At 35.3% G+C, this 24,715-nt stretch overlaps 1 protein-coding gene across 1 annotated transcript in view; it reads right to left on the bottom strand.

Moving 5' to 3' along the window:
* Window positions 1-24,715, bottom strand: part of LOC137919327 (transmembrane protein 64) — a 58,199-nt gene that overhangs the window by 18,102 nt on the left and 15,382 nt on the right. The window contains exon 2 of the mRNA XM_068762372.1: window positions 11,804-11,959. Within this exon, the coding sequence (XP_068618473.1) occupies window positions 11,804-11,959 (156 nt within the window). The remainder of the gene's footprint in view (window positions 1-11,803; window positions 11,960-24,715) is intronic.

The following is a 24,715-nucleotide window of genomic DNA, read 5'->3' as shown; positions in this document are numbered from 1 at the left end:
CTTTTTTCTTATTGTCTACTTATTTTTTTATTTTTTGTATAACTTTTTTAATTATTTTCTCGCAGCATGAGAGGAATTCTTCCCTAGTTTCCTTTTCGCCTATCAGGGAGGCTATTGCCTCCTCCCTGATTTTAACGCCAGACCGGCACTCGAATTCGAAATACTACTATATTTATGATATACAAAGGACAATAAGTAAGAAAAGACGGTTAAGATATAATAATTACACTCACATAGCGATGCAGGACTTCCAGGTTTGGACTGTACTTATTTAAACGTTGATGATACAAAGAGTAATGCGTAACATATAGAACAGACATTGGGATTGTAAAAAACCTTACTTTTGTTTTAATGTAAAATTTGTTATGATGCTATAAGCATTTTCATCGAATTTATTCGATATTGCAATTCCATGTAACCCCCGCTACACACGCAAACACACGCTTACATATATATACCATACATAACAAAAAAAAAGAAACATAATATCATTATTCAATTTTATCTAACGTCTTTGGATTCAGGCGTTATTTTGCGGAAATCCATCCTAAGTAAGGAAAGGACCAACATATAGCTACTTCCGCCGATGCAGTAGTAGTCGTGCAATAAAATGCACTGCCCGCCAGCCCGCTGATAAATGCCATGATGACTCTGTGTTTGACTCTAATCGGTGTAACATTACTCCTGAAGATGTCCCGTGGAGAGGTGAAACACGTGCTGAATGAATTAACGGTGGTACTTGGGTAATTCGCATTGTTGGCCGCATGCGCATTTATCAGCTTGCCGTGCTAGTAAGTAAGTAGCTATATATTGGTCCATTTCTTACGTTATCTAACGTTTTAATGTTTCTTCTGGAAATTTTGGTTTTATAGTTCCGATACACGTAGGGAAGCATATACATGTGAGTATGCCATATAAGAAGGCTCAGGGTCACCTAGAAAGCAATGGAGATAGCTATGCTCGGAGTTTCGTTTTGAATCAGAAATGCGGCGATTCGTAGTAGAACCAACATCAAGGATGTATCTCGAAGAATTTCTATTCTCGAGTGGGGTACATGGCTCGCGTATCGGTCGTTGGGGTCGAAGGTTCTCGAATAGGCCCCTACTATGTTAACCGACGGCGTAATTTAAGCCGCAGAAACTCATCGTCAAGTCATCGTGGCAATCTTTGCAAACGTCTATCGGTTAAGATGAATGAATAAAATTCTATTTTGACACATCTAGTAAACCCATTTACATCATTTGAAAATACGTAAAAAAAGCTCACATCTCCGAATTATTAATATTAAAGTAAAACACATATCATGTCGGTGTGGTGTCTAGTTTGTTAATGACGATTCTACCGCGCGGTGCCCCTTTTATACGTTACCGAACAGCTAGCGCCATCTGTCGACGCCGGTGAAACTAAAGAGATCAGACATATACATTTATGCATTATTTATTATTACTTTTGAGCTGTATGGCTATATTAGAAATGTGGAATGCATGTAGCGAATTAATAATTTTACCACTGGTAGATGCAAACATTCTTTTCTTTTTTGTAAAGAAAAAAAAAACTCAGTCCAACAGAAAGATTTAAAATTACATGTCATCGTTACATGCAAGTATTATAACAGTTATCAGTATAGGTGCTTGTCTGTGTCAGCTTATACTGTTACGGGGTGTGTATTACGTATTTTGTTGTGTATATACGCTCCGCTGAGTTACCATGAAAATGGAGCGTATATATACGCTTATAATGCGAATAGTTTTTTTTAGGGCATCTCATTCCCCATATCATGCACTGGGACATAGGTATAGATAATACAGGGACTTAGATTACAAATACACCAATACCTCACTTCGCGTCGTGGTTACGTTCAAAACCCGACGCAAATTGAATTAAGATTTTCTATAGCAAACCATGTAAAGATCGCAGATAGGTTCTAGGGTAACGAAAACACTATTTTTTAAGAAAAAATTGAACAAAGTAAACATTTAAAAAACAGAAATAATATAACTACCAATAAATAAATTGTAAAAATATTTACCTTTTTTGTAACCAAAAACAACACGTAAAAATTTATATAAATTTATTATTCTCTTTTAAAAAAAACAACAACACATTACTATTACAATACACTACGTAATTGAAACTGAACTCTAAAATTAGAAAAACAAAGTGAAAATAAAACTGTATCCAAATTGCGTTGATTTTTAGTTAGAAAGGGAATCATCGAGTTTTGATGGCATGGCGCAATTAGAAACAAAAGTGTGGCCATCTTTTAGGAAATAAAAGAAAATTAAAAAAAAAAATTAAAGACTCAAACCCAAAACAACGCAACCTCGAAAATCTAACGACGCACAATGACAATTAGTACTAATTAAGCAGCGACGTAACTTCGAAAAAAACGCAAAACGAAACGACGCAAAGCGAGGTATAGGTGTAACTTTAATCATCTTTTTCTTTTAATACACACACTCTCTTTCTCTCTCTCTCTTGTCTATCTCAGTATCTTCTTTTCTTTTTTCTTTCATCTTGATCTTCTATCATTCTCGCAGCATTTGTTTACATTCATACACGCATCGCCTCCCATCTTTCGTCACGCATCTTGCCGTTATATATTATTATTATTTTTATTTACATTCCTTTCAATATTAAATGTAGTCACACATCATATACAATGAAATGGGGAATTTCTCCCTGCATCTCATCTCTAGGTCTTCGCATCCTAGGCCAGCTGATACGCCCTCTATGCAAAAAGGGTTATTACTGTGTTAATAAGTATATTTTCCGCATGTTAAAATTTGCATTCCAGACGCTTGAGAGAGAAGAGCGCGGAAGGCGTTAAGCATAAACTTTGCGTGACTGAACTCGTAGGCTATGTGATTACCTAAAATATATGAACGATAATGTAAGTTAAGAAAATAAAAGAAAGAAGTAGCAGACATTAAGAAGGATGTAAAGTAGGAATGAAAATAAAAGATTACCTGAAAAAAAAATCATTAGTTCTTCGGCCACCACCGCCTTGACCGTATTACCTTTACCATTCATCACGCATGCAATCTCTGAATCTATTGCTAGTTACTCCCCTTCTTTTTGTGTTAGATTAGGTGTTATGTTATATTTGCTAACCTTCTCCAGAAATGTTAACTCTTTGTTGGTTAGTTGTATCCTGGTTATGTTTTTTACCCGTGGGTAGAAAACATGATCAGACTGCCCGTCACCATCACTTAGTTACTTCCTCGCCCTACTTCTCCGTGTACACCCCCATTTCTGCAATTCTGCCATTTCTTTCAAAAAAATCATTGTTAAAAATATACCGGCTTACACATGGTAGAGAGTACGAAAGGCCCCAAAAACGGGACCATTAAGAAATATAACCAGGGCTCCCTGGAAAAGTTCATTTGAAGCCGTTAAATCTATGAGCTAAGTCGTTAATTTAAGCATTACTAGATTGAGAGGACACTGACCTCTTAGCTAACTTAGGTGAGGGTTTAGAATGACCTGGCATTCAAGGACCTTCATACTTAACCCAGTACACGTTTAGCAATCCGACTCAAGGGCGCGTAACTAATGAGTACATATAATTTTATGTCACAAGGTTGTGACCCCGGTATTATAGGATCACAAGGTGAGGTATTTTTGTTTAAAAATAAATTACCAGATAGACGATTTATAATTGACGAAAAATAAAAAAATAGTGGCCATTTACGATGAGCCTTATTAGAAGGCTTCGTGGTCATCCAGAGGCCAACAGAGAGAGATACTACTATTATTTAATGGAATCAAGCGTTACCTTGCGGAAGTCCATCCTAAGTAAGAAAAGGACCAATATTTAGCCACTTCCGCACATGCAGTGGTAGTCGTGCAACAAAGTGCACCGCCCGCCAGCCCGCTGAAAAATGCGTATGCGGCAAACAATGCGAATTACACAACTGCCACCGGTAAACCACTCAACACGTGTTTCACTCCTCCACGGGGCATCTTCAGGAGTTATGTTACACCGATTAGTGCGATACACAGAGTCTACTATTACTTCGGGTGAAATTAGAAATGAGAGTATAGTTCATGGAAAGAGAGATTCAAAGTCACTGATGTAGCTCGAATAATTTCTTGTCTGAAGTGGCCAGCTTCACACCTGGTAACAACGTGGTCGGTAGATGCGGTGTAGGTGGGTCCACTAGGTTGACGGATGATATATGGCCGCAGGAAGTCTTTGGCCTTTTGGACAGGCCTATGTCTTTCAGTGGGCGCCTATCAGCTGATATAATGTATATAATCATTATACATATAAACTGAACTATAAGTTAGCAACTAAATGCCTTCCTTTTACATCATCTTGCCAATTTTTTTTAATATGATCCATTTTCTGGCGTCACTTTCCGCCATCTTATAGCTATATAGCACGGGGACATTTTGTCTACAATTTCTTCCTTTCTATTTTCTTTAGAACATTACGTTATCTTTCATCCTCTTTTCTTCCGTTGCTCGTGCTACCCAGAATTTTGTAATACAAAATCTTGGGTAGCGCTATACCATTAAAGGCAAGCATATACTTACGAAATTACGTTTTAGTCAAAATAGCATTTCTAAAATCTTAGTGAATATATAAAAGCTAAGTATCACGATAGCATTATGTACATTAGACATATATATGTTAATTGACGAGGTCAAAGGGGAAGTAGCGTATAATTTAATACGTTCTCAGGCATATCACTGTGTCACGGCGAGATATCGTCATAGGTCAGGTTTGAACCGTTTTAAACGTGAAGTTGTGGGTCAATCAAACAAAAATAAACTAGATAACATGTTAAGCTACTTTACTTGTACTTCATTTGCAAGCTTAACAAGACCTGGAGAGGACTACGATGGCATTTCTATCGTAGATTGAATTACCAATGAAGAGATCCGTAGACGAAGGGAATCACCAGATATAGCCAGGCGGATTAGCAACTTGACGTGCCAATGGGACGACCATAAACAACAGAACTGATGGTCTCTGGAAACCCTATGATCCTGGAGTGAAGATCACCGTCAATCGCTGCATATGACTACCAGAACAGACATTGTTAAGGTCGACAAAAGCTAGAAGCTGATGCAGTGAAGTGATAATTATTATATAAGTAAGAAAAGGACCAATAATTAGCCACCTCCGCACATGCAGTGGTAGTCGTGCAACAAAGTGCACCGCCCGCCAGCCCGCTGATAAATGTCAAACTGTACTGTGTACTCTACATATAATAGACTACATATAATAGAATAAATAATATCTACTAATTTCGGAACAAAATTTATTGGATTTCATATATTACTTGGTATCAATTCTATATAACAACTGAGGTAAGTAATTATAATAGTATTTTTTTTATTAATAACACTGGTTTTAATACCGGTATCCCGATATTTCAAATATCAAATACCGGTTTTTAGATTTTGTAAGCCCTACTTGCACCACTTAAATAATAAATTCATTTACCGACCGATTTTAATTTGTAAATTAAACACAGACTAGTTATACGTAAAAAATTAAAATAAATTAAGCATGAATTAAGTCTTATATCATTATTTTTAAATGCACTTACATACTTACAAAACAAACAGTCCAAATGGCAATACCCTACCCTGAATAGCAATTTGAAATGGCAATTAAAGAAAAACTAAACTCTAAATTTAGAGCCGAACTCAGTTCGCTTTTACCGGACGGCTCTTTGATATTTAACAAGTGTAAGTGACCTTTAAATGCCAGTTACAAAGTGATTACGAATACAGGACTACATTAAAAAATTTTTTTTTAAATAAACTACAAATTGTCGTCATAAGCGTTATATGTCGGAATGAGTAGACTGTTCCTTATCTATATACATATATAAATAAGACTGTTTATACGAAATATAATAAATTTAAAACCAATTATCTGAACTATTTAAAAATATAAACGTAAGATCAAAATGTATGGTGAATTTGTTTGTAAAATGTAATTTCCTTATTTATTATTCCAAATCAATTTTAATTCCTTCAAAATAATAGTCGTATGATTGAAATGAACTTTTGCAAATGCTTTTTCCAGTCATCAATACAGTTGGAACAGACTTCAGAACTTTCGATTTAGTTTTTGATTGATTAACCTCTAGAAATGATTGCGGTCAGACTATAAAGCATCCAGAAAAAATCACTGCTAATGTCTTTGAGATTCTGAAGCACATGCAAGCCCAGTGAAAGAAGTCCGTCCATAAAATGGACAAACGACTGAATGCAGGCCGCTTTCATCTGCACCTTTTGAAGATCTATAATGGTGGTCTATGTCCAACAGTGGACTACATAAGTCTGATATTATGATGACGAAACTACAGACCTTTGACCATTGGATCATACACCAATACCTCACTTTGCATGAATTAAGATTTTCTATAGCAAACCATGTAAAGATCAAAGATAGGTTCCAGGGTCACGAAAATACTACTTATTAAAAAGAAAATTGAACAAAGTAAACATTTAAAAAACAAAAATAATATAACTTTGTCAATAAATAAATTGGAAAAATATTTACTAAATACTATATACTACTTAAATATACTACTAAATATTTACTAAACAACACGTAAAAATTTATATAAATTTATTATTCTCTTTTAAAAAAGCACAACACACTACATTACAACACACTACGTAATTGAAACTGAACTCCAAAATTAGCAAAACTAAGTGAAAATAAAACTGTATTCAAATTGCGTTGTTTTTAGTTAGAAAGGGAATCCCCGAGTTTTGATGGCATGGCGCAATTAGAAACAAAGGTGTTGCCATTTTTAAGAAAGAAAGACTCGAACCCAAAACAACGCTACCTCGAAAATCTAACGACGCACAGTGAAAATTAGTACTAATTAAGCATCGACGCAACTTCGAAAAAAACGCAAAAGGAAATGACGCAAAGCGAGGTATTGGTGTAATTATTTTACTTTTAATATTGCAACTGTTGAAAATCTCTACAACATTATGGTCGGTGTAAACCAGTGATTCTCAAAGTGGTCTATATCGACCCCTAGGGGTCTATGACAATCTGCATGGGGTCTACGTCAGCGGAAAAAAAATTAGGGGTCCATGAAATGAAAGTGGGGGTCCACAATAGTGGATCTCAACACATACACTGATAGTACCTATTTACTTACATCATAATATCTTATAATATCAAAACATTTACATTATTTATAATAGTACCTATGAAGTAAAAAATTTATAATATATATTTATAAAATTGTGTAAGTTGTAGGATGTTGGTATTCGCTTTGTGGTCGCAATACATTTTGAACTTATTGCCTATGTTATTTTATTTATAGTTTATTTTATGTTTATTTAATGTTAAGTATATTTTACATAACATATACAAAATTTTATTTTAAGTAGTTTTAATTTAAATCTAATTAATAAATGTATAAATTAACATGTGTTTTTACTTTAAGTTTTTAACACTAAACTTTCAGGTAAGTCTACCCAACACGGAAAAACATGGCAAGGGGTCTACGACACAAAAAAGTTTGGGAAACTCTGGTGTAAACCAACACGTGTATTCCAGTGCAGGTTTATCACAGATCTACACACTAAGGCATAACTCACACATGTTCCCCTTCTACGACCTATAAATTAACAGTGTTAAGAAGCAATTGCATTCATTACGTCCCTACAGGAAGTTTAGAAACCACCGGACACGTTCGTTACGCTTGCCACAGGTAATAAGTGTTGGTACTACGCCGGCAATGTACTGTACTTAAGTGTGCGGTGTTTGGTCTTTGAGACATTCTACTCACAAACATATACTCTTTAAAACAACACTATATAGGTTACATGATCAGGTGTTTCTGCTTTAGCAAAGAAGCCATCAACACAACATTACGTGTGATAACAAACTGTGTGTTATTAATAAAAAGGTAGAACTAAAGCAAATAAGATGCCAAAGAATCTGATCCTTTTTCTATTCAGCGGATCAACGCCTACTGTAAGGCATAGACTTCCTGCAACCTTAATTATGACGTCAGTCCACTAAGTTCATAAGCAAGAAAAGGACCTGATAAATGCGTATGCGGCAAACAATGCGAATCACATAACCGCCACCACCAAACTACTTAACACACGTTTCACCCCTCCACGGGGCATCTTCAGGAGTTATGTTACACCGATTAGTGCCAAACACAGAGTCATAAATAAGGCACTTATCAGCGGGCTGGCGGGCGGTGCATTTCATTGCACGACTACCACTGCATGTGCGGAAGTGGCTAAATATTGGTCCTTTTCTTGCTTAGGATGGACTTCCGCGAGGTAACGCCTCATTCCATTAAACACTAAGTTCTTGGTAACTACTCAAGAACCGTTCCGCCCAAACGGCTATCGATAATGAGCGATGTACCATCGTCAACTGCCATTTCAGATGAGCAGTTAACAACATCAGTGATCTTCGTTTTCATTGCTATCTAAGTTCTACCTAGCCTACCCATGAGGTCATCATCACTGCCAACACATACTAGTAACAGATCTTCGTTTTCAGACATTGATTATTTTCTACGAGATGTTTCGGAGTTTCACAAACGCGGCCCATACGAGTTTGGTTCCGCAAGTATCTCTTTCTCGAAGTTGTATTCACGAACGGTTTGTCTAAGACACGACAGGGATAACAGACATCAGCTTCAAAAAAGAAAATGATTAAAAAAATAATTTTATACACAAAGGATTGACTCGAGCGATAAGACCGTCTCTTAAACCATACGAATTCTTTTTTTTTCCTCTATTTATAGTCTATGATGTACAAAAAAGTCTTAATAAATAGGCTGCATATGGAACTATATATTTTTATAGGACTCCATTTTGGCTGACCTCTTGTTCCTCCTGCTTTACGTGGGGCAGAAACGTTACAATATTGGGTTAAATATTTTTTAACTATTTATAATTTTATAAACCACTAGCTGATCCCGCAAACGTTGTTTTGCAAAAAAAAAAATTAGCAAATAAAAAATAAGGGTTTATCGTAGAGTAAAAATTTAGGCTTGTATGTATTTTTGTTTGCTGTATCGTAAAGAAATAAAAACAAAAAAAATCGTCAAAAAATTAAAAAAAAATTTTAAGGGTGAACAACCCTTATCACTTAGGGGTATGGAAAATAGATAGTAGCCGATTCTCAGACCTACTGAATACGCATATAAAATTTGGTAAAAATCGGTCGAGCCGTTTCAGAGGAGTTCAAGTTCGAACACCGTGACACGAGAATTTTATATATTAGATAAAACTAATCAGATCAGAGAACAGGTGGTCACTTAAGGTGGTGCCTTAAGGTTAGAGTGGAGACCACTGACCGGCAAGCCCAGCGGTGGACGTTGAATGACACTGGAAGCAGGCTTCTTGCAATATGTCTTATTGGAAATCTGTGTGGGATCTATCCTGCAGCAGACAGTCTTCACCTAATATGATGATGACAGTTAACGATAACAAACCGCTCATAAAGTAATTTGATTTAAACATAGCCACGAATAAAAAAATAAAAATTAAATTCTTCAAAACACTCGTATCTATATTTAGTAATGTCACTTGTACCGGAGAGGTACCCACCCTCCGAGTCGAGTGGGTCACCCATCCGTGATGCAATATAAGAGAGACTGCAATTAGTTCGCAGCTCGCCTTATCAGCATTAACCTGGTTTTAATTACGATAAAATAATCGTATATAAATTAATTAATTAAACAATTAAGATTAATTAATTTGTCTTTGGCAGAGGCTATGTTCAGCAGAAATGAGAATAATAATTACGATGTATTATATATTTATTGTATATATACACCAATACCTCACTTTGCGTCGTGGTTGCGTTCCAAAAAAACACTACGCAAATTAAAACGCCGCAAAGTGAATTAAGATTTTCTATAGCAAAGCGTGTAAAGATCGAAGAAAGGTTCCAGGGTCACGAAAATACAACTTTAAAAGTAAATATTTAAAAAACAAAAATAATATAACTCTGTCAATAAATAAATAGGAAAAATATTTGCCTTTTTCGTAACCAGAAACAGCCCGTAAAATTTTATATAAATTTATTATTCCCTTTTAAAAAAAGTACAACACAGTACATTACAACACACTACCTAATTAAAACTGAACTCTTAAAATTAGCAAAACAAAGTAAATTAAAATTGTATTCAAATTGCGTTGTCAGAAAGGGAGTCCCCTAGTTTTGATAGCATGGCGCAATTAGAAACAAAAGTGTTGCAACGCAACCTCAAAAATCTAACGACGCACAATGAAAATTATTACTAATTAAGCAGCGACGCAACTTCGATAAAAACGCAAAAAGAAACGACGCAAAGAGAGGTATTGATGTATACATACATATATATATATATAAAAAAGTATTTTAACATTATAAGAGATTTATATATAGACTGGTTGGTTAGTATATATATAAAACCTTTAAATGGATGGACATATAAGTAATTTGATGCAAAATATATAAGTGTGTGTGTAACTGAGGCAAGCGATCGTATGTCTTGGGTACGATACCATGGATACAATCTTATATAATTCAGTTAATGCATTAAGGATGCCTACAAATAAGTTTACAGAGGATGGGCAGCAGCGTCCTCTGCGTACCATAATACCGCGCTGCGATCGCACCATAAATATCTTTAGAGCTGATACAACGACGACCATATTACATTATTTTTGAATGTAGTACTCAAAAATAATAAATATCGTAACGATAACCCATTAATATCTTCTCTGTAGACTAGGTACTGGCCGAAGTTAATGAAAAAAATAAATTAATATAACAATTTACAGAGTGATCACTTTATACAGATGGATTGGAAATAGTTGTAAAAGCTTCATATCAATCTCAGGAGACGTTGCAAAGTGTTATGAGGTGGTGATGCGACTACGGTAATATACTATATAACCGTAATCGCGTCACCGCCAGGGGTGAGCAACCTTTAATATAAACTGACCAATTTAAATTAAAAAATTGTTTTACGGGTCGTATATATAGTAACACAATAATTATTTATTAAACCTTATAATAATCATTAGAATAAAAAAATAAAGATTACAAATACAAATTAGATACCAAAAATTCGAGCAGTCGCGTTCGTAATGCATGTCTGAACAAGTCGTTATGTGAGTAAATCGTCACAAACAAATTTTATAACAATATATTGGAGAAATTCAATACAATAAATTAAATTTTATAAATGCTTGGCGGGCCGCATAATCATCCTTACCGGGCAGCAGGTTAAGCAGCCAGCGGGCCGAGTGTTGCGCATCCCTGTTACAACGACTAGCTCATCAGAATTATTTTTTTATAGCTCCTAAAAAAAATTTAACGCAACATAAGCATTTAAGTACGTGTAGATTCATTCATTATTATCCTTATAACAACTGACCGAGTTCTTAACCCTTTCCTTACCGCAGTATGTTCCGCCGAAATGACGCTACTGAACCGGGCAGCACACGGCGAAGCCTTGCAGTGAGCGGCCATGTTGAATGCCCAATCTAGTGTCTTTTGACCACACTAGTTATTCTATCCGCTTTGTGGGCGTGCTTAGGATTTTTAAATTGATCGAATCGAGTATGATGATGTCCATAGACAAACAAAAGTAAACGACATAGCATAGCAAAATGGCAGTAGGGAAGTCACATAGCCCAGAACTGATAGCCACTAGGACCTTGACACTTGGACGCGAAGTGTAGACCAACAAAGGATTAGCACTAATGGTTAATTTGTGTTAAATACTAAACCCGGTATTGCCGTCGAACTACCAGAATAACATAAACTATAAAGAGATAAAAGCTTTACCTGAAACGCGAACACCACGTATCCCGTTAAGTGGGACTCGTGTAGAACGTCGTGTATTGAACGCAGCGTGGAGCCCAGATACACGTTGATCACCTGGGCGGGCAGGAGTCCCAACAACGTCGCCAGGTGATATCCGCAACCGCCCACGTCGCTTACCTGGTGACAATAAATTTCAAATAAGCATTTTCGAAAAGTCAATATATTTATATAATTAAAAGAAATGTAAATATATTTTTCTTTCATTTAATCCGGTGCAGGTAGACGGCATGGGTCGCGGGAAATCCCCGGAATAAAACGATTGTTAATACATGGCCGTTATTTAATGGAATCAGGCGTTACCTTGCGGAAGTCCATACTAAGTAAAAAAAGGACCAATATTTAGCCACTTCCGTACATGCAGTGGTAGTCGTGCAACAAAGTGCACCGCTCCACGGGGCATCTTCAGAAATTATGTTGCACCGATTAGTGCCAAACACAGAGTGAGCTCAGTCCGTCGCCCCTTGTTATTTATATGCCACACACATGGATGGAGGGGTGAAACACGTGTTGAGTGATTTGACGGTGGCAGTTGTGTAATTCGCATTGTTTGCCGCATACGCATTTATCAGCGGGCTGGCGGGCGGTGCACTTTGTTGCACGACTACCACTGCATTTGCGGAAGTGGCTAAATATTGATCCTTTTCTTACTTACATGGACTATGCTTGAAACTTCGAATCGAATTAGAAATGAGGCAATTGTCAGAAGAACCAAAATCACCGACGTAGAGTCGAAAGAATTTCTCGTCTGGTGTCATAGTAGCAATAATGTAAATTTAAATATGTTGAGGGATTCTTCCTAGAACCGGTAGCTCTTGGAGGTAACAACAACAGGAAGTCCGAAGTAGAAATCAGTTTCCACGTTTATCATTGTTTATCATTGTTTCTGTTTAAAGTATTTGCTGCTAGAAATATTGGCTTTATGCAGCTTCATCGGTATAGCGTCCATGGAAACAGGAGGTCCACGAGCTAAAAATATATTCATTTAAGTTTTATAATGTTCAACCAATAAAATTCATCAGCTGATCACCAGTCTAAAAATATTATAGAGCGCTCTCTTTCGCCCCATGTATACAAAGAATATTTCTGTGGAATTCCCCTTTTAGATGCGCCATTGACGATGACGTAATGTAGCTATTACAATGTATTTGTACATGGTATTATTGGTAGCAATTTTTTGGATACACTACTGCAAATATCGATTTGTTTGGCAAGACGAGTCTTATAGTTACTCATATAACGAAACAATTTTTTACAGTTATACACTAATCGATTTGTCACGTGATAATTGCATATTCGACAGCTATATAATTATAATCTTTGAAACAATACTATGCTTTATTGAACAATAATTCGAATTATAACTGGCCACTACGGCTACAATAGTTTTATTTAAAATCATTCTTGGGCGTCGAATTTAAAATTCGAACGCCTATTTGAATTCGGGCGCCATCTTGTGATCGCTTTCGTTGCGTTACTCTTGTAAATTATAAATACTCTTTGTATATCTGTGAATACAGCACCTGGGTCAATCTTGGCTTCTTTCCTTTCCAATCTGCTTGGGTGGTAAATCTCCTCCACCCGCTGAACACGTATGTTTCATTGGAGGAAGATCAGATAGGTGCCTGGCGGTAGTTCACTTCCGTATAAGTGAATTGATTCAGGGATTCTGAGACTGTCGCTCTAGTCTTTATCCATTGCAATAACATAACCAGGGACCTCAAGACGTAGAGGTTCTTTTTTGCCCCCATTTTTGGGTACCTTTCCTTCCATCCCTATCTAGTTGGGGATTTTTTAAGGGCACTTATTTTTAATTTATTCCTAATTTACATTTTTTTTAGTTCATTCATTCATCATACCATTACAAAAGTTTCGATCCCTCTTTATTCCTTTATGCATCATCTTTCATTCAATCCGTAACGTTAGTTAGCTAGTGGCTTCTTTGTCACATAAACAACTTTTTAACTTTTTTTGTGCGGTAAAAGAATTTTTTACTTTGGATATGTTCCAATAACGAAGTCAATAATAAAAATTTAGTATATAGGATCTGGCTACCGGAGCATACACAAGAGACTACATGTGGCTTGAAAAAAAAAAAAATTGTAAACAAGTGTAGTAGTATCGCCATCGGAAGCGATTTTAAACCAATTTACCACAAGAATTGATCGCGTACGAGGGCCAAACTGAAAGTTTTTAGAACTGGCAACTTAAAAGCATTATATTAAAAAAATAAGTTTAAATTTTGAAAATAGAACTCTTTACCAATAATATTGAGTATACATTTCATTCATTTGTCATTTGTTTTACGATTTTGCGGCAAATTGAAAATTGTCTGTGCACGTCAGAATGAATTTAAGCCGAGAAAATTTTCGTGCAATGATTTTTTATGACTTTCGATGTCATATAAGTCAACAAGAAAGTTATGATAGACTTCGATTGGCTTTTCACGATGAAGCCCCATCTCGTGCCACAGTTTACAACTGATTTAATGAATTCAAACGTGGTCGAACTAATCTCACCGATGATTTGCGTGAGGGACGGCCTTCTACAGCGACGACTGAAGACAATATCAGTGTTGTGCGGCGTATGATAGAGACTGACAAAAGAGTGACCTATCAGCAGATTCGGACAAGTCTAGGCATAGCTATGAGTCAAGTGCACAAAATCCTCCATGAACATTTAGCGGTCAGGAAGCTTTGTGCCCGCTGGATACCGCATAATTTGACCGAGGCTCAAAAACTCCGCCGTGTTGATTGGTGCCGAGAAATGATCCAAAAATTTAACGGAGGTGACTCAAATGCTGTGTTCGACATACTAACGGGTGACGAAAGCTGGATTTACTGTTATGATCCGGAAACCAAAACACAGTCTGCTCAGTGGGTGTTTCCTTCCGAAGAGTTGCCAACTAAAGTGAAGAGAGATCGAAGTGTTGGAAAAAAGATGGTGGCCTCGTTCTTCGGAAAGACAGGTCATTACGCGACAGTTGTCTTAGAGGATCAGAAAACGGTTAATGCAGAGTGGTACACTAACAACTGTTTGCCACTTGTCTTGGAAAAAGTTCGAGAGAAACGACCTCGCAGCAGGATCCTCCTTCATCACGACAATGCCTCGTCGCACACCGCCAGGCAAACGATCGACTATTTGGCGACCTCAGACGTGGAATTACTGGGTCACCCGCCGTATAGCCCCGACCTCGCACCCTGCGATTTTTATTTATTCCCGAAAATAAAAGAAAAACTTCGAAAAAAACATTTTATGGACGCCGAAGAAGCAGTGGCTGCGTTTCAAAACGCCGTCGAATAGACCCCTAAGGCCGAGTGGGCAAGGTGCTTTTCTCAATGGTTCCATCGAATGCAGCGATGTATTGATGTAAATGGACGCTATTTTGAAAAGTTATAATAAAACTAATAACTTGCTAGAATGCTTAGTTTTTGATTTTCTAAGAACTTTCAGCTTGACCCTCGTATTGTCCGACTAAGAAGGATAATGATTATAATTCCTAATCATTTTGTAAAATTTTTAATTATTTTCTACGAGAAAGAATTTTTTATGCGGTCCCCATTTACATTCACCAAATTTCAAAATGCCTTAATAGCTACTTTTTAAGTTGTATAGCTATTTTTATGGAGTCAGTAAAACAAAACAGGTTCGAGTGTACGCAAAAAGTGCCATCCAGAAAACGAATCTGCAACCTATATTAAGTCGCAGATCTTAAACATTGACCTATTAAAACAGCATCATCGTTATTTCAGCCACAGGACTTCCACTAGATATAGGCTTCTAACATAGGTTCTCAGAGGTTCTGCTGGAAATTTCCTACTCCGCATTTGTAGGTCTGTAGTCTTCACTACGGAACCTTTTTTGACAGGGTATTTATATTTATTAATAATTCTTTTCACACTTATAACATTCGTCATAAGGTCTTTCTTTCATCATCTTACATTGTACAAATTCTTCAGCAATACTTCACAGGATCTTCTTCTACTTTTATGTATCGCCTTTCTTCCTTCACCAAGTCCCTCAATTATCAGAAATACAGTTATATATAGCAGCTTATTATACTTCTATATATATGTATGTACTACACACACACATACATACATATATATATAAATATAAAAGGAGTGTAAGTGTTTAATTTAAATATAATAACCGGCTTATCTGTAATACAAATTCCACGCATATCTGACTGCAATCTAGGCTTGAATAAATTTGTACTGTCAAGGACAATGACGTTGTTATCGCTGAAATTATTACATGCTGCATGAGATCGTGTTTATTAAGGCTGCCGGCACACCGAGCGCTCTTAATAGGACAATCATATTTCTTTCGCCTTATAAATTCGGAATTGCTAGTTGACAAAATATTCTTTCGTACATACATACAATTTTTAACTTGTATCACATGTTTTCATATCTTATATATAATGTCTTCCTACTACGTGTATAGTACACGATGCACACATGTCGAATGTCCTATGAATCTAATAACAGAGGATCAAATTCCTTCTTCCAATTCTCTTGTTGTTACAATCTTTCTAATCACAATAAATCTAGATGTTTCATCATCGAGGTGACTGAAATATTCGGTATATTCGAAAGAGAACTACACTAGTTTAGACTTAATACACACAGCAATTTTTTTTTTATTATTAAACACACATATGCAATCCATTAGAAACAAACACAGTTTAAAATATATTTTTTTAATTTTGTACGTTGATAAAATCTCATGGCACGGCTGGTCACCGTGTTAGATCAAAACCCTCCAAAGACAAACAGGGAAAAGGATTTTTTAAATATTTGTACATTGAATGTACTTTGGAGTATGCTTTTACCCTGTAGGGGTCCATACAAACTTAACACAAAATTATCAAAACTTATTTAAAAAAACTAATTTAAAGTCATTTGTATTGAATTAAATAAAGCTTTATTATTATTATGTTAAAAAACCGCCTATAAGACGAGCGTTTAATAAGAGCGTCGTGTACACGCGGCATTAACGAAATGGGCGGGCGGCGAGAGGAATCGGGGGCAGATTGTGACGTCAGGCGGGAATGTGGAACGCGACGTATTGGCGTTTCACTAATCTGAAAACATGTAACAGACAAACAAGACGATGGAGGAGGTCCACAGATCATAAGAATAATATAAAAATATAAATTGAAATACGTTAATTCAACATGGACACTTTTAATAGAACTCCTAATTAAGAAAAAGACCAATATTTAGCCACTTCCGCACATGCAGTGGTAGTCGTGCCACAAAGTGCACCGCCCGCCAGCCCGCTGATAAATGCGTATGCGGCAAAAAATACGAATCACACAACTGCCACCGTTAATTCACTCAACACGTGTTCCACGGGGCATCTTCAGGAGTTATGTTACACCGATTAGTGCTAAAACACAGAGTCTGAGTCTGAGTCTGAGGTGCACTTTGTGGCACGACTACCACTGCATGTGCGGAAGTGGCTAAATATTGACCCTTTTCTTACTTAGGATGGACTTCCGCGAGGTAACGCCTGATTCCATTAAATATTTAAGAACTCCTATTGGTCGTCAACTTATTATATTATTTTATTTTAAACTCTACTCTGCTTTGAAAGGTGACATAAAGAACAAGCAGAATGATATTTCACAACAACATATCTTTTAATAAATTTTAACACAGACTTTATCAGATATAGCGTAAATGAAATCAGAATAATCAGGCGACGTCATTGCTAAGGATTCTTGTAATTTTAATGTTCGATTTTTGAATAACAATCATGTATCCTCAATTTATTTTTAATATGCGGTTTGAATTTTGTTAATGGTAGTTCAATGATATTTTGCGGCATTTTATTAAAATAATACATATGATTGAAATTCCTGGTCTTAGATGGTTGATCATAGATGAAATCAAGCGACACAGCCATCACCGGTGATTGTGATGAATTATAAAAGCGACCAATGTGGTGCTGGAGAATATTGGAAATATCCAGACACTGCGTCGCACTAAAGTCTCCATCGTACAGTTCCTTCGTTCACTCACCATTATCACAGCCTTGACCGAGGATCATCACGATGCCCACGTTTCGCGCTTCCGAAATCCAGCGACTACCCGTTGATTTTAATTTTGTCCACGATCCACCTTCACACGTTTAAAATACTTTCGAGTTATCCGATGTTATACCAAGTTATCAAATATATAAAATTCTCGTGTCACGGTGTTCGAACTTGAACTCCTCCGATACGGCTCAAACGATTTTTACCAAATTTTATATTCGTATTCAGCAGGTCTGAGAATCGGCTACTATCAATTTTCCATATCCCTAAGTGATAAGGGTTGTGTTCACCCTTAAATTTTTTTTTTAATTTTTTGACGAATTTTTATTTTTTTATTTATTTATCATACAGCTTACAAAAATACATACAACCCTAAATTTTTACCCCTCTACGGTAAACCGTTATTTTTTATTTGTTAATTTTTTTTTTGCAAAACAACGTTTGCGGGTTCAGCTAGTATATATATACGTAGGATGCACAAGTGGACAGATGATCTTGTTAACACTGTCGGCAGTAGCTGGATCCAGGCCGCTTCTAACTGGTCCTATTGGGAATTTATTAACAAGACCTTTATCTAACAACTTTGTCTTGCGACTGAAATTATATGATTCAACTTTCCAATAATCAGGAATCCAACTTAATAATAGTCTTTAATCCAACTTAATAGTAATCTATACGAATAAATAAAATTGAAGTGTCTTTAATATTAAAATAATCAGTTTTTAATACATGCATATTAATATATATACGGTGTAACAAAATCATATTATTATTTTTTTCTGTCAGTTTGTTCCGGATAATCTCAGAAACGGCTGAACCGATTTTGACGGGTCTTATACTAGCAGATAGCTGATGTAATAGTAAGTAACTAGGTTTCTTTTATTTAAGAAAAAATCTTAAACGAAAAAAAATTATGTTAAATTCCATACGGATGAAATAGTGGGTACAGCTTTTAACTAACGAGTTAATATTAATAAATATATATTTAATACTGTTAAGTTCATTTGAACGTGAATATAGTTTACTTCAATATACAACATACGTATTTAAACTATGAGGTAAGATTTGCGTCAGAATGTTACACACACGGTAGCTCGTAATGCAAAGAACAAACATACAGTCGTGCTATAGCGATAAATCTTAATATTCAAAGCTTGCTATATTCTTAGATAGATTATTAAACCAACCGTCGAACACAAAAAACTTATTATATATATATATATATATATATATATACACATTAAATATCTTATCAACAGGTAGCGCAAAAGTAATGTCATAATTTGAAGATGTCTTTATTTTCACTCAGCGTCAATTTTGGTTTTGATTTTAACTTTATAATCAATCTTACACTTTTATATAAATTGTTATCAACAACGGAGCTATTTTTTTTAATTTATAACAAAATGGCTGCCGGTTCAAATTATGACATTACTTTTGCGCCACCTGTTACAACACTATTATACGCAGCCAGATAATTAACAAATTAAGTGATATTTATTATTTCCAAAAACTTTTGCTAAGCACTTATAAAAGTCAATATATTGATATAATGTAAATTTAAATATATATTTATATGTACTACCAAGTTCGGAAAGTTGAAACAATAACATGTCAAGAAAATCGATACTTCTATAACTCCAATTTTACAATACAATCCTTCCTTATCTTCTATTTTTAACTTCTGAATCATAATAATCTCAGACATGTATATGTATTAATGCAATAATACATTATTAATCTGTTATTATTAACGCTGTAACAGTTTATTAAATACAGGAAACTGTCCTCTTCCGTGGTGAAATCCTTCATATCTTTCCGCTGTGGAGGTAACGAAAAGATCGGTAACTGTAGCAATCTTTGGGGGAGTTATATGCCTTGCAGTTGGCGTATGTTTTTTTTTTCTCGTTCCCCTATCTCGTGTGGGACAGGGACTTTTTAATTCTAGTAATTTATTCATTTCTTTTTTTTTATAATTATCATTCTTCTCTTTCATATCATCTTATCTGTCGTACTGTTTCTTTCATTCTACAATTTTCCCATTTCATTTCATTCCATTAGCCATACATTCATCCTCAACCACTACATTCTAGGTTTCCTTACTATTTTATTTTGCAACATTATTTATTTTTACCTATTGCATTTATTGTTGTTGTTGTTGTTGTTGTTGGCGTATGTTAGCTGATATGATAATGATTTTGATTAAAGTATACAATTGTTCCTCTTACATTAACCCTCGCACATCTCGTGTGCAGAGGGGGTAGATAGAACAGAGAATAGTAAATTTGAAGAATAGCCTATTACATTTCTCCTGGTTTTGTATCTATAGTGGCGTCGAATTATCGTATCTTGCTGAAGTGCATAAGTAAGTGTATGGTCAAAAAAATATCATATTTTTCTTATATATCTATTACTATTATTATATGTACAATAATAATAAGGTTTTCATTTATATTGAATGAATAATAAAAAAAGTAAAAATAATTTAATAACGACACCACAAACAATTAGCATGGAAAAATAGAACTGATAAAATTCAACAGGGAGCTATTATGATTATTAATATAATGACTGCAATTTGCACACTTTATAAAAACACATGCATTAATGTTATTGCATTCCATTTGCTTACATACAGGATGATTTGATATAGGTATAACAGCTTTAACACTTTATTGCATGATGTTGCCAAAGCCAAAATTGCAAATCTTGTCATCTAAAAATATCTATTTTGAATTAATCCTTCTCTTCTCTTATGTTTGTAATAAACTACAATATCACTATCAAATCTAAAATTGTTCTAATAGTGTCTATTCCTATATATGGCTGTAACAGATTTTTTTAAAGAAATAAGTTTTCTTAATAAATACTTTTTAAATTTATATTCATGCATTTAAGGAATATATTTAATTCATCAATTTACATACGTATGTGTATACTATAAAAAATTAGATCGTTACATATATAATAAATAACGTACACCAATAACTCGCTTTGAGTCATTTCGTTTTGCGTTTTTTTCGAAGTTGCGTTGTTTTGGGTTCGAGTCTTTAATTTTTTTTTAATTTTCTTTTTTTCTAAACGATGACAACACTTTTGTTTCTAATTGCGATCCATAAATGCCATCAAAACTCGGGGATTCCCTTTCTAACTAAAAATCAAAGCAATTTGAATACTGTTTTATTTTCACTTTGTTTTGCTAATTTTAAGAGTTCAGCTTCAATTACGTAGTATTGTGCTTTTTTTAAAAGAGAATAATAAATTTATACGTGCTGTTTCTGGTTACAAAAAAGGTAAATATTATTTGGTTTTCTATAGAAAATTTTAATACACTTTGTAGAGTTTAAATTTGCGTCGTGTTTTTTTTTGGAACGTAACCACGTCGCAAAGTGAGGTATTGGTGTAATGATAACATTGTTGGCGACCGCCTGGGGCATATATAACCTCTTTATATATTTATCTGATTTTTATACTTTTTATATTAACAGTTTGTTATGTCAATCGTTACGTATTTTGTATAATAATATATAAATTACAAGCGTCATTTTCATTTATTTAATCTGTTAATACAGTCCACACGTTCGTCAATAAATATAATACGGAAAAGCGTGTTCAAATTTTGTTACTAAAATATGTTTTACAATCCCTGCAGTGTTATAAAGCTGTCGCATTAAAATAGAAAATTTAAATTAATGTAACATATAATTCAAACTGATCACTACATTGAATATGTGTAATAGTTTTAAAGCTTTTTACTAAGAAATGATCTAAACCAGGGGTGGCCAAACTGCGGCATACAGGACTAACAGCAGTTATATATACCACGGTCACAAGGAGAGACTCTGTGTTTGGCACTAATCGGTGTAACATAACTCCTGAAGATGCCCCCTCCACGGGGCATCTGCGATTAAAAAAATTTAAATCTGCGGATTAGAAAATTAAGTAAATAAAAGATAAAAAGTAGATTAACAAATTAGTGCTAAACACAGACTTTGTGTTTGGCACTAATCGGTGTAACATAACTCTTGAAGATGCCCCGTGGAGGGGTGTAACACGTGTTGAGTGATTTGACGGGGGCAGTTGTGTAATTCGCATTGTTTGCCGCATACACATTTATCAGCGGGCTGGCGGACGGTGCACTTTGTTGCACGACTACCACTGCATGTGCGGAAGTTGCTAAATATTGGTCCTTTTCTTACTTATATAATAATTATCACTTCACTGACATCGCCCTCCAGCTTTTGTCGACCTTAACAATGTCTGTTCTGGTAGTCATACGCAGCGGTTGACGGTGATCTTCACTCCAGAACCTTAGGGTTTCCAGAGACCATCTGTTCTGCGGTTTATGGTCATCGCATTGGCACATCAAGTTGCTAATCCGCCTGGCTATATCTGGTGATTCCCTTCGTCTACGGATCTCTTCATTGGTAAATCAATTTACAATAGAAATACCATCATAGTCTTCTCCAGGTCTTGTTAAGCTTGCAAATGAAGTACAAGTAAAGTAGCTTAACATGTTATCTAGTTTATTATTGTTTGATTGACCCACAACCTCATGTTTAAAATGGTTCAAACCTGACCTATGACGATATCTCCCAGTGACACAGTGATATGCCTGAGAACGTATTAAATTATATGCTACTTCCCCAAATACACATTTTGTACTGTTCTTTATCATTACACTGACGTAGGATTCTTATACTAATTGCTTTAGTAAACATTACTCTTTATAAAATACAAAAAACTTTTCCCATCATATCACAGTCATTGTTCCGGATAAATTATATAAATTGTATATATAAATTTCAAAAAAAATTGAAGACTCGAACCCAAAACAATGCAACCACGAAAATCTAACGACGCACAGTGAAAATTAGTACCAATTAAGCAGCGACGCAACTTCGAACAAAAACGCAAAACGAAACGACGCAAATCGAGGTATAGGTGTTTGTGTCTTCATTCCATCTCTAAATTCTATCAATTTCCTCATCACCCGAGGTTGCACAAGGATATATATAGCCTGCTTTACATATAAACGTTTTCCGGTTTACCAGATATCGATTGAAAAAAGTTCATCACTATTTCAACCGTAACACGTCCCACAGCCGGACATAGTCCACCTCCAGGGATTCTAACAGGACCGGTCGTCTCATCATGCCGGTGGAAGTCCTTCGTTGCCTCTGACAGTCCCTAGTCTACAGAACCAAGGCTCCAGCGCTTCCACTTACCAATTCACTGGACTACATTGGTTAATTTCGTTCGTCTACGGATTTTCTAATTTCTAATTCGATGATGATATCCTGGGCATAACCCTTTCATTGGTCCGTCAAGGTAATAAAACAAAAAAAAAAAAAGGCATATTTTTTTTAATTCATCACACTATGGTTAAAACAAGTACTGCCAATGACATTGACATTATTTTTTTTTTAAAAAAGTAATAGTGTAGTCTCGTATGCCGTATACATAATTCAGTTATCTGCGATCGCGGTCTTGACCTCGATAAACGCGCAGTTTTATTTTTCTATCCGAACGATCGGTTTATAGTTCGAATTACAAACATTTGCACAACAACTAATTTTAGCGGGAATTCTAAAATAAAATATTTTTCTTTGACTCTTTACAAAATTGATTTATTTATGAGAAAACCTACATCTAACACAGACCTTTATTATTAATAAAATAGAATCGGGCAACCATTTATGTGTGGACTCTGTGTTTGGCACTAATCGGTGTAACATAACTCCTGAAGATGCCCCGTGGAGGGGTGAAACACGTGTTGAGTGAATTAACGGTGGCAGTTGTGTAATTCGCATCGTTTGCCGCATACGCATTTGGCGGGCGGTGCACTTTGTTGCACGACTACCACTGCATGTGCGAAAGTGGCTAAATATTGGTCCTTTTCTTACTTAGGATAGACTTCCGCAAAATAACGCCTGATTCCATTAAATAATAAAATAGGATCGGGCAACCATTTATGTGTGTTCATATTTTTTTTTCCTGTAACATCATTGTCACCGTTTTTGGGGCCACCCGTTCAACCCCTTTCATGGGACAAGATCTTTATTTACATTATAATTTATGCCAATCCAAGAAACACTCTCAATTAGCCTCTCCTATAGATTTTCCCTATTTCCAATAGCACTGTTGGTTGGAAGCAGAATACATCCAGCATCTTCCGACCAGAACTTTTAAAGCTCTAGCGGCAATCAATAAGCACTGAACGTTTACGGTGAATCATGAATATAACTTTATTAAAACTTTCACTACCAAATTGGAAAGTCGAGTTCACAGTGACCAATATCAAAACATAATTTTAAGGTAAACAACTAATTAGTAAATTTATTTGATTACGGAGATTGGCATAGTCGCACAAACGAACTGTACTGTAGATAATGTGCGTTAAGCACGAGTGAAAAACGCACACGGTATCTGTATCGCCTTCACATTTACACTTGTGTGTATTTTGTAATACATACACTAAAACTTGTGCGATATTATTGCAGTATATGAAATTTATCAAATTAGAACATAATTGACGAACTTATCAATAAAAAAAAATTGTAGATATATAACAAGGGTCCAGAGAAACGACTCAAAGAAGACAGACGTAACTGAAAGAAATCAATTCAGAACGAATGCGAAGTAGAATCTTGCACAGACAAAAACCATCATGAAATTTACTACAAGAAAGTTTAATTACAAATGATAATGTTTTAATTTAATTTTTACGTTACAATACAACAGGTTTGAGTGGTATTTATATATTCTTAATGATTACAAGGCATTCGAATATTTTCAAGACTACAATAATATTTGGCATTACTATTTAA

Source organism: Battus philenor, unplaced genomic scaffold (genome assembly GCF_028537555.1).
Source record: "Battus philenor isolate CCGP_79_NKW_IND1 unplaced genomic scaffold, ilBatPhil1.0.hap1 SCAF_16, whole genome shotgun sequence".
Lineage (NCBI taxonomy): Eukaryota > Metazoa > Arthropoda > Insecta > Lepidoptera > Papilionidae > Battus > Battus philenor.
The sequence above is the reverse complement of the archived record's forward strand: the minus strand, read 5'-3'. Positions and strand labels throughout refer to the sequence as shown.